The sequence below is a fragment of the Argopecten irradians genome, chromosome 13 (genome assembly GCF_041381155.1).
Source record: "Argopecten irradians isolate NY chromosome 13, Ai_NY, whole genome shotgun sequence".
NCBI lineage: Eukaryota > Metazoa > Mollusca > Bivalvia > Pectinida > Pectinidae > Argopecten > Argopecten irradians.
The window spans coordinates 14,170,365-14,183,312 of NC_091146.1; the positions used below are offsets into that span (position 1 = coordinate 14,170,365).

Below are 12,948 nucleotides of genomic sequence, written 5' to 3' on the forward strand. Positions count from 1 at the left end.
TGTTTATGTCTTATTAAAACAAAATACATATAAACTAAGTTCTTTTGCTTTCGGTGCATGCGCAATCGGAACTGCATTCCATATAGGACATAGTGCCATGGATTTTTTTCGGGATGAAATAAATTATTTCTAATATTTTTATCTTGAAGTAAAATTGGAAGCTCAAACTTTTCAATGGTGGTAATGGTGTAATTCAGTAATTTTTGTAACTGAGGAAAATTACTAAATCGTCTGCTCCTGTTTTTGATAGAGAAAAAATATCATTTGTCAGCTTTGGAGCATCTTTAATGCAAATATATTTTACTTTCATATTTACATTTTCCGATTGTTTCTGTAAAACGTGTCATCATCTATGGTTTTCAAAAGACCGTTCTCCTGCAAGTTTGATTCATAAGCGAGCAAAAATTAGGACGTGCTAAAATATGCCTGCGAGGGTCAAATGTCGATAAGATTGTGCGAGTGTGGTATATAAAAACGTTATATATACTTCAGATGTTGTGAATATGAGTTTTAAGAAAATCTATATCAATACAAACAAAGACCATAAAAGCTGCTTTATTTGTTTACGCATTCAAATCAAACAAAAGTTTAAGTGTTAAATAATGTAGGCGATCATTATCAGTTAATCGATAATCAATAAAGAATATACAACATCCTTATATCAAATATGCAATCGAAATCGCCAAGGTTCACTTCAACAAAGTCTATTCGATTTCCAACATCGCATGACATGTTCTGCCATACACAATAAACAAATCAGCCTTAGCTTAACGCGTCATAAAACTCCCTGGGCTAACATACTATCTAATACAGATACCTCGCTATTTAAATTTATCACACACTGGGCTAGCTCGGGGGATGTATTGATGTATTTTGGTCGTATCTGTCCTATGAGGATTAATGCTCAGTGATAATTAAGAACATCTGATGAAGCTAACCGGTCTTGCTCACCCGATACTAGAGGTATAAATATTATGAATGTTGCTAGCGTACCGTTTTCCATGGGACCGAACAGAGCGTAAAATAGCAAAAGTGCATTGTGCTACAGGAAGGGGAGGTAACTGTTCGACAGTCATAATCAATGAGCGAAGCCACCGTGGTTCAGTGTTGGGTTCTATGACCGCCACCAGGTGATTTCTACCCGGGGTACAAAACGGGTACCTATGAAAAGTTCGGGATTTTTACCTGGGTTACAAACAGGTATGTATTATATTTATATAAAACAAAACATTCGGTTTATGAAAACTATTTTGTTAAAACATTGTGAATAATATATCGTAGTTTTATATATATTCCATATGTCTACATTTGTGACCATCTTCTATATGTTTTATTTGATCTTTTTTGTGTCGTGATAGTGGGTCAGATCGCCTTGAAAATTCGAAAATGTTTTGTCCACTCTGTTTGATTTACTTTTTTGATCCGTATTTACTTCTTCAAGTAATTCGTATCCTACAGACATATCTTTATAAGCATTCATGTTAAATGGAAGACAACCGTTGATATTATTTTTTACCCATATTCCATATGTAACTGTAAAAAGATAATGCATTCGTTGACATTCTAATGATTCTTTTAGTTGTCGAAAATACTATTGAAGATACCTTCTAAAAAGACTCCGTTTTTTAAATGTATATATCAATCGAACATTCATTGCAACTGCTGATCATTTACTTATTAATAATTAATTTTCTTAAACATATTTGCATAATGTACATTTTACCTTTTTGTCCTTTTCGCTTTAATGGTCCTAGGTAGATGCAGTTGTATGACAAATTTTATTTAAATGTTTATTCATAAATTGACCTCGAGGCGAAATCACCTTACATTACTTGTAGGAATACACATATCACACATTTAACCTTCGTATAACTTATCGTCACTTTGGATGTATTTTAAAGGCATAATGTTAATGTCAATTTATAACAAAACTGTATACCAAAATCGAATTAAAATATCGTATGAACATGCGCTACTAAATAATAACATTGTGAACTTATTAAAGCATATCGACGACAATGACAACAACACATAGCACATATACTTTATATTTTTATTGAAAAGGATGAATGCTACATAGTAGTTCATTTGTTTAGTGAAAATATACGATAAAATCCGATATAAAACTTAAAACATAAATTACTTCGATAAACCTATACCAACACATTACAAAGAACTGAATAGTTTTTTCGCAATTACAGGAGTTTTTGTTTTTCATGTGACCTCATAACCTCATTGAGAAATACAAAGTATACATATTCCTTTTGTTTTACAAGAAATAGATGTAACACAATCTAAGGCACACAATAGATGTAAACAAACATGTAGACGAACACGTTGTGTTAGTGTTATTTCGGACTGAAGAAGGCCCTATATTGGCTGAATATATATTCCATAGAAATGATTTTGATTTTACTTTGAATTTATTTATTTTGGCCTTTTATTTCGGATTATTAATATACTAGCTTTATACCGTTTTTCCTCATTATGATTACAAGAAATAGCTTGCTCAAAACATGTCGTGTAGATATTTTGTCTTTGGCAGACACACATCAAAGTCTATAATGATAATACTCCACTTTGCTTAACGTAGGATGACTGGTCTCTCAGTATAGGGTGAGTGTGCTATAACATTTATGCTGTGGTATCACGGTGGTGAAGGATGACGGAATCGGGGTGCCCATGAGATGCGTACCTCTGACTTAGGGGGCGCTTAGGCGGCATTAGGAGGAGCTCGAAGCGAGAAAATGACAGACGATAGTTATATACACTTTTGCGATGCGATGATAGACAAAGAAATTGAGAGGAAAATCAAAAACAAATTTTGCATGTACATTGATTTCCATTCTATCGATGTGTTGATTAAAGCCAAAGAAGCACGATTCGTTCAAGCTTAATCACATAGTCATGCGAGTAGGGGCGACAGGTGATTTGTTTACATCTCCGCTGTCAAAACACCTACTGCGCACCCCGATTCCATTAACCATCTCCACGATAGGTATGATGCATTAAGATAAGACATAACAACGACAACAGTTCAAATATTATTTGAAATTACTACAAAATCATGGTTCAGACTTCCAGAACTTACGCCCACTTCGCAAACGCATTGCAAAACATATAGGGCATACCATCATTAAATGACCTAGGCTGAAGTTTGAACGTGAAGTATTACCGACCAAATGTCTATGATCTTTATCCAATTTTCATTTGAAATTGTTATTTTATCCGAGTTAAATCTTAATCTATCAAAAGAGGATACCGTATATAAAGCATACATGTAATGGCTACTTTTCCTATTAGAAGCCCTTAGCGTGTATTGTGTGGTCTTCGTACGAAATTATAGTTCATTTAGTTTATTTTCCTATAGATAAAGGTTTATAGATATATGACCCTAATGCTTTTTGTCTCTTCCATATTTGTATAACACGAATCCTCGATTCACTGTAGACAATAACACAATAATTCGTATCTATCGGTAAACAGAGGAAATCTTGATGTCTGAGTACATTAACACCGGGTATATAAAGTCAACTGGGATATTTACTCTTCGGTAGTTGCTGTGAATATATGTAACACATACAAAACCCTAGACCTGATGAATATGTCATTATAATACTCCATTTTATACATATTTGATACCTAATATATTGTTACCGTTATCTGCCACTTATAATTATATATAGCTGTGTATCTTCATTTGGTCTTATTAATGAGATATAGCAGGACTGGACTGGGGAAAGTATAAGTGACCAGGTAGCTGCACGGTAGAACATTCGGCTAGTGTTCGGAGATCCCGGGTTCGAATCCCGGTCTGGCCGCTACATTCCCCGCTCTCCTGTCACAAAAATGAACATTTCGCCAGTAGCTTGAATATGAAAATGTTTCAAAGATTGATATGCATGGATTTAAAAATAAGAAACTATATTTTGTTCAGATTTTGAAATATTATTTCATTTTGAAGAAAAAACCATCGTACTCCTTCATCTTTTTTTTCTATGATATGCTTCGATTTACAGTTATAAATGATCATTTGATATAGGAAAGATCTCTATATTCTCTATAAATATGACGAATATTGCCATTAAAGGAGGGACTCTTACGCCCTTCGCTGTTTGGTTCTGTAGTTCTCTACCTATTGTATAAAAATCATATTTGGTCATACATGTATGTCTTGCTAATCTTAAGTCAATTTTGAATTCAAATGGGAAGTATTAGTTTAGTGTTAAACATTCTTAACAGTCTCCAGGTTTTAATTTATGTTTTTTTGTTTTTTTTGTTTGGTTTTTTTTCTCTCTCTCGAGTTCCATGGTTTCTCTTTAGCTCCTTTTTCTGAATTGTCTTTAATTCAAATTGATGTTGATAAATCATTAAATAACAAAACAAAATACACTTATATAGATTTTAGGTTAATCACGGGTTTTTTTCGAATATCAGATGATGAGAATACACATACTTAAATTAATATATAATATTACGAGGTAAGACTCGTATGAACATAAACACACTGTATCAGTAAAATGAATTGTTGTCACAAATTTAATTTTATTGATTTTTCGTACCAAGGTATATTTTCACCTGAGGTCTATTGTACTTTATATTTTACCTATTGACTTCGACACTTCTCACCTGTATGACGTTAGCCATCTATTATGGATAACAGAGGTATCCCCATAGGACAAGTCCAACATGGATGTGTTAGCAAAGCGTGAAATCTATTTTGAAAGTTTCATTAGATTCTAATTATTGTGATTAAGTCGATTAGTGTTCAAATAGTCTATAACCAATTTTCCGATTAGAATTCATTTACAGTCATCTATACACATTGTGTTTTCATTATAATTAATTTAAAAATGCTCCACGGCCGACAGAGCATAAATCATACCCATCATTTGAACAATTACTGATGTTTGATCGTTTATATATGTGTAAGAACCCCAAACTTTTCAATGATGGTAATGGTGTAAAGTAAGTAACTTTTGTAACAGAAGAAAAATGTTAAATCGCCTGATCCTGTTTTGATACAGAAAAAAAATACAATTCGCTAGCGGTGTAGCATCTTTAATGTTTTAATTCGTTATACCAAATCATGGGATTGTGTCATCTTCGCACTGTGTTGATGTATATGATGACTTGAGTTTTAGTTATGATATCGAGTCATATTGTCGTGGCTTTGATATTCTGTATTTGCGGGTAGGTATTGATCGTGACGCCATCTGTTTGCGAGCGCAACGTCATACCTTTCGGAGCAAACGACGCGAATTGCGCTCACAAATTAATGACGTAACAATCGATTCCTACCCGCAAGGGAGCTAACTCTGTAATATGCAAAGACGGAATTGTATGACCTATATGGTTCATGTCTAATGTGATGATTTTGTGACAACGCTAGCATACCATCGTTCATCTAACCTCTTCCCTCAAAATCATGTTTAAACCAATCGTGTGGTCCTTTCCATGGTTACCATGTCCTCAATACTATCCCCTTGGCTGAACCCTGTCGACATGATACACAAAACAATGTAATGTGGTATTTGCCAATATCTTATCAAGTTGACTTTGGATTGCATTTCGATATTTGAACTAGTAAGATTTTGTCATCACAATTGCATACACATTTATTTTCCTACATTTTAGGGTTTTTTTCGCCATTTTTTTTATTTCTGGTCAATTGGGAGACAGTATACTAAAATGGCAATTTTGATGAAATCAATAATGGTTATAAATATTTAGGGTTCAAACATATCCATTCATAAAATAATTGGCTTTTGAAATATATTGACTGCGGAAAACGTAACATAAAATATCCAATACATACAAATTGTACAATGAACACTGTAGAAAGTGGTTATAAATCCTATTATAGGTTTTCAGGGTACGTAATCACCCGCTCACGAGTTCTATGAAGGACGCGTGTCAACATAGTTAGCATTCACATGCGACGCGACCCTTTGTACCAATATTTACCCACATACGGATTAGCAAACCCTACTAGTAACTTTTATGGTGGTGTTGTAGGATACTTCACGCTTGTTGTTTTATTTGTATAAACAAACGTTGAAATAAAACGGGTCTCTAAGTTATTTTAAACACTTAAATATCTACACAGTGCATTCCGACCATTCGATCTATATATCCTGGTTCATGTAAAACATATAAATATAACATCCTTTATTATATTTTATTTTATAAATAATTTTGATATTATTGAAAAATTAAACAATTAATTTTTATATGTCATATCTTTGATGAATATAATTTCACGTACATTAGAAACAAAAAATAACATTTTTTTAGATCGAACTTGATGACGCCTTAGGTTTTTTTCCGTTTTGTTTATCCCACTATATACTCAACACAAACAACACATCGATATTGTAACTTTTCTATATGTATGCTCAATATACTAATATGTACATGGAAATCGACATCCATGATATAAGTCTATATCAAGGGTTACCACAAGAGAGTGTTTGTAAGTTATGGGCTTTAAAGTTATCTACTTTAAAGATGACTGAACCAACTATGCCCTATTTAACGTATACTGAATGAATGTCGCAGGTATATATAGCCGCCATCCATATTAAATGGACACATGAAATATATTCTTGTGTTTATACCGTACGTAGCCCATGCGATAAATGGACTGTTTATGTATATACAATATAATACGTACAATTTTGTGAACACGAACTCTATAACGGAGTTATTGATTTTGATGGCCAAATTTTATGAGTTGACAATAACTGATAATACAGTATACTGTTGAATCATTATTTTTCGTGAGGGTTTAATTTTTGTATATTTCGTGTTGGACCAAAATTAGTCCGTTAAGCCTAACTATATTTTTAGGCTTAATAAATATATATGTATATAATATATATGTATATAAACTAATAGTATAGGCAGGTTTAGCGGACTAAACCAAAATCAACGAATTTACGTCCTCACTAAATTTGATCCTTATAATGTCAGATAAATTGAAGAGTTTATAGGATGTTCCGCTCGAGTGATCATACAGTATTATCTATTGTAATATACTACTGTAAGGTCTTCACGAATTTAAATACCAGTGAAATTGTAAAATTTAATCCACGAAAATCTACCCCAACTATAATGTTTTTTTTTAAAAAAAGGCATATGAAACCAAATTTCAACGCACTGATGACACCTCAAAACAGCATTTACTGGAGTATTTACAGTCTGTGGATCAGCTGTAACGTGTTTTTACATGTTGTAATGGTTTTTTTTCTATATAGGAACCTTCGTTGTGCATCTACACGAAGTTAAGTTATAGTACTCCAGCCAATAGTTTTAATATTGACTTTTCCCAAATGGTTGAGTTTGATCGCCGTATTTTTAATGTGTAGTTAAAAATGCATTGCATTTTGTGTTTACGAAAGAAACATTGTGTCATATGGTTTTTTCTAACTTGAATATGTTTGTTGAATTAAATTCTTCCTCATTCCTGGATTAACCTAAATTTTGGCGACATAAAATAGGGGTCCAAAATCTTTGATAACAATCTATTGATGTGAGCCTTTGGGAATGGGTTTATTTTTAAGACACTGGAATTACCTTTTCGTTATTTTAATTCTTCTCATCTTAACATTTTAGATAGATCAATAGTTACAATCATATAATGGATAGTTAAAACCTAATTTATGTAACCAGATTGATCTATAGAATTTAAAGACGCTTCATATTGCATGCCTGGCTTTTGCTTTCTTAAGACAGTAACCTCTGTTTACACTAGTGATATTATATTCTGTCTTTGCATATAGCCGAGTAATCTCCCTTGCGGGTAGGTATCGATTGTTACGTCATTATTTTGTGAGCGCAATTCACGTCGTTTTCTCCAAAATGTATGACGTTAAGCTCACAAACACATGACGTCAGAAGCATTACTGCCCACAAGGGCAGATAACTCTGTAATATGAAAATACGTAATCTGTATATGTCTATAGATCACTTCCTAGATCACATGAACATAATCAAGATAATAAAAAGTGTGTATACATCATTGTTAACCATAGGCAGTACTGTTGACTCGTATGTTGTGTAGCTTGTACATTTTGACAAAATATGCAAAATATGTTCATTTTTCTAAAACAAGTCCCCAGGGTTTTCCACATTGTGGAATGAGGATGCGTTGTATTGTTATCATATTGAGGCATTAAGTATACAAAATATCAATAGTAAACAGAAACTAATACCATAAAAAGACAATAACGGTTTTCTTTCGACATCTGAGTTAGAACGTTATAATATAGTGATCAGGGATGTTTTTGTTTTACTTTAACCCTCATATTAACAGCATTGCATATTTCAATATATTGATTTTAGGAAAAATCCAGTTGTCACAGGAAAGTTAACCGACATTTCTAGGTACTCAATAGGACTCCCACTTGGGACTTATCTAACTTATTCTTATACCAATTTTTGACATAAGGATTATGTAGATAAGCATTCGTTTGCCACTTTAAACTTATAAAAACCAGATCGTTGATTTCAATATTGAACTACACATACTCAAGGTAAGTCAAAAATGTCGTAGCGCCAAAGATTTATACTAATGTGACTACCATATGGCTATATATCTACTTTTACAACAACCGTTCTTTTGTATAGATGTGTAGGAATATTTCAGTGTAATCTTTATCATATTTCTACATTTAATTCCACATTCTTTGTATAAATGTCCTTATTCCATTCCTTTTCACAGCAAGTTATTAGTTGTATATCAGAATCAAATTATGGCCATGGAAGATACTTAATTAATCAGTTGAAGGTAAAGCATGACAACAAAAAATGAATGGACAATCAGTAATCTGTTTCAAGTAGGATTTATCACCTATGGTATTCGACATATACGATGTCCTGAAATGTATAACGATTAAATTGTGTATTCAGATTTTGTTAAAAACAATAGCAGGGAATAACACCATCTCTGTAAAAATGTTAAGCATAATGCGTAATGAAAATATTTGTTTTCAGAATTTAATAATGATAGAATATTAACAAAAGTCTATATTATAGTCACTGAGTGCTAGTTGTAAATAACATGCTTATTATGTCAGGCCACATATAGGTAATGTATTGAGGTCAAACAAATATACAAAAAAAAATTCTTTTGAATCCCAGTTTAAAATAATAAAATTTCTCTTATTAATGGTAATAAAATGGTTAATATTGCTGCCAGGATAATTATGAACTAACTTAAAAAGATATGTATTGATGAAATATCCTTCAGGGAAAAACAAAATATACCTCATTTTAAATTGGTGTTTTGAGTGTTATAATAAAACCGCAAATTTGAAATTACCTGTCTGATACGTCGCTATATTTTAAGAGGACCGTGTAACGAGTTTTTTAATTACTCGTTCAACCAATGATAATATGATTCTTTCAAAAAATATTTTGAAATTAGATCAGTGTTACAATTAAACACGTTTCACTATAAAATTACTCTGCCACTTACTTTTCATTGGCATTGATTCTTGATTGTTTTAATTAAACGTATATATCTCAACCGAAACGTTTTTAGTTTTGTTTACAATGAACCGTAAAATGAATCTGGTAGTTTTGTAGAGTCCCAAGAGTCATTAGCTTACAGTTAATGACAACATAAATCCTCAATTACAAAATAATTTTGAATAATTTAATTAAATGTTAATTTTCATAACACGGGTCGTCTTATGTTGTCGTCATCATAGTTGCAGTAGTTGACTATCAATACCGCACGCGACAAAACAGCGAAATACCCCTACATTGTTTAAACATACACAGGGAAGCTTGTTTATTAGGTTACACAGAAAAATACACTGACGTTGTATTTGTTATCAATATTGACATAAATATACCATAAACCCTTCACATCTAGGTCGCGAGTTCGAACCCCATGTGGGGCACTGACTGCTGATCCAGGTACTGACCACCGGACCACTGGATGGTGGTACTCCGGCTTTCCTCCACCATCAAACCTGGCTCGTCCTTTCATGGCCCTGGCTGTTAAAAGAACATTAAACTAATAAATCCCACACAGCCCATTGTAATCAATAAACTTTTAATTTTTTTGTTTCGGAATCCTAGTGACCCTTTAACGACCATCCCGTACACGCCATGCTGTGCTACACGTTTAATATATAGCTGTTGTTGTTTATAATTGACTATACTAGTTTACGTGTACCAGATAGCCGATAACCAATGTTCATGGTCCTTTCACTTACCCGAGAGAGTGTTAAACCCATTAAACACTTTAGGTGCCAGACTTTAATATACGATATGAACATGCTACATGTATTGTTAGCTTAAGCATCAGAAGTGTAGTATTATAAGGCGCGAAGACTACATGTATTAGACTTTAACACACGATATAAACATGTTAAATGTATTGTTAGTTTTAATATCAGTTTTGTAGGAGTATCAGGCATAAACGCTGCATGTATTAGACTTTAATATGCAACATTAGAGAGAGTTTATATGTATGTTTTACCTTGACTATTTTGTGAAGTTTCATGAAGAATGACCTTCGCACATTCTGTTTTGTTTCATAACTGACAAGACTTCATATCTCTATCATTATAGTGTAAATGTATGCCGATTTCGATTGGGAAAATATCGAAATAAAAAACTATTTCTTGATCAGGATCCTGAACTGAAAAAAACTGAATTCCTGGAGCACAATATCGAAGTCGTACAATAACTCCTTTTCACATGCAAACATGGAACCCCAGGCATTTACAATGGGTTAATTTTTATGTACATAGCACATCATCTCGATCACCTAATAATTAAATAGCTTTTCGTCAGTGTATGTCGTGGTAGTCTTGACATTAATAATTATACTCGTTCTTCACCTCAGCTTGACAGATTCAATAGAACAGATAATATGTGCAGGGCATTGTTATACCACGTATTGTACATGAAATCAATTTTTCGTGTGAATTAAATAGAATAAAACCATATCATCACATCAATAGTAAGCAAATGACATGTTTGAGTTTAGTTTTAAAATACTTTTTTAACGACAGAAACACAAAAGCCATAGTGAATCATAAATGGAAGTCTTTACATATGATTTCTATGGGGAAAAAGTATATAGCAATAACGGTATTATTTGAAGAAGGAGATATAAAACTGGTATTTAAATGATAATATCTTTGAATTTGAAAATGCAATACATGTACATGGCAAACTTTTGAGACACGGTGAAGAGACTGTTATTGAACCCGTGATCAGTCTATTTCGAAATTTGAAATAAAATATATTCTCATGTGTAATAACACCTGGTGAACGTAATAAGCCTAATCGCCTATAGATATAGACTGGTCAGAGACATTTACTGTAGGCTGAACCAGGAGATTAATCCCCCGGATCAACGAGATTAACAGTACAGTAGGTTTCCAATGCAAATATTAGGTATCTAAAATTCAAAATGGTGGTTAATTCTTCGTGATAATATTTGTATTTATTGACCTGTTGTGGATGTATTGAGGATGTTATTTTACACGTGGTGATATTACTACTGTTGTTGTTCTTCTGAGTATTTATTGGTATAACTGAACAAACAAATTGGATTTACCTCGGCCATGGGGAAGATAAGGCATGTAAGTATAGTATACCACATGTAATATACCTGAGTAGTGGTTGGGGTAATACCTATAGACCTGTATTTATATTAATAATTAATTGTATCTTTACAATAGAATACCACAATTAACAGTGACTATATATAATGATGAGAATTATGAACGATATAGAATAACAATGAACCTGCATATTGACCTAATAAGTACAATAAATTTCACCCATGATCCACACACAAAAGCGTAAACTACTGAAGTAAATTGAATATATAAAACATCATTTGACAACCAGCTCCACCTCTATCTCTCCCCCTAGAAGATATGAGTGAGAACAAATTCTTCCTTAGATTAAACTTTTAAAGTTTCTTATTACAATTATTAATAATAAGCATATAAGAAGTGTCGCCATGTCATGCTTGTAAAGTGCCGGGTAAAAACAATGGAAATGAAGTGTAATTTAAACTCTTCAACCCGATCACTTTGACAAATAAATGATTTGTAAACCCAACTGTACCCCACGATAACAAACGACAGCAAGCGAATATAAAATGACCTAATGGATAAAACATTCTTGTAATATGTTCAATGCCGCTTAATAAGAGTAAAACAATACTTGTTTCTAAGGACTTTCAAGCAATTGTACTTGTGGAAGTAATAAGAGTCTGTGTGCCCGTTATCCGGTTGTACATCTCTGATGAACACTATTCACAACTAATCCTGATTCTGCTCGTAAAGTAACGTCACCGTTTCTTACGTCAGTTCTGATTGGCTGATAAAAACAGAGTAGTCATTTAATAGAAAAAAATAATCTCCCAAATAAACTTAGTATTGGAAAAGATTATCTAGAGTAGATCTCAATATATCTTTATTGTATACAGATTATCATACTTTAGCGTTCGCTTAATAACTTTATTAGAACACTCAGGTTTTTATGATATAAACAAAAATCTGAAGGCACAAAACTCTTAACTAGTGTAGGTGATGCTTTATACGCTGCATATATTGTTACTATAACAGTAATTAATATGAATGTCTTGTTGTTTCAGTTCATTAGTAACATCATGCCGACCAACTACAGAGGTCAGAAGTACTCGTCGATCCGGAATGAACACGTCAAAGCCGGAACACTTTTCGAGGATCCGGAATTTAAAATTAATAACAAATCACTCTTCTTCAGTAAAATTGATCCGGATATCGAATGGAAAAGACCCAGAGTAAGATAAAAAAAAATCTTGCTGCAATGCTTGACACCTATGCAACATGTAATTTGACCAGAAATATTTGAAATATATCTGCAATTTTAAAAGCAGCCCATATACCTGTCATAAATATGAACATCGATACACAATTATAAGTAGTT

At 32.7% G+C, this 12,948-nt stretch overlaps 1 protein-coding gene across 3 annotated transcripts in view; it reads left to right on the forward strand.

Annotated features, from left to right (window-relative positions):
* Window positions 1–859: 859 nt before the first annotated feature.
* The window catches only part of LOC138305947 (calpain-5-like), a 31,290-nt gene continuing 19,201 nt past the window's right edge, over window positions 860–12,948 (forward strand). The window contains exons 1-2 of one of the 3 annotated variants that reach the window (XM_069246255.1): window positions 860–1,200; window positions 12,635–12,802. In XM_069246255.1, the coding sequence (XP_069102356.1) occupies window positions 12,650–12,802 (153 nt within the window). In that variant the 5' untranslated portion in view covers window positions 860–1,200; window positions 12,635–12,649. Of the gene's footprint in view, window positions 1,201–11,324; window positions 11,610–12,634; window positions 12,803–12,948 lie in introns of those variants that run through there. The other 2 variants (XM_069246253.1, XM_069246254.1) reach the window with 2 other exon arrangements.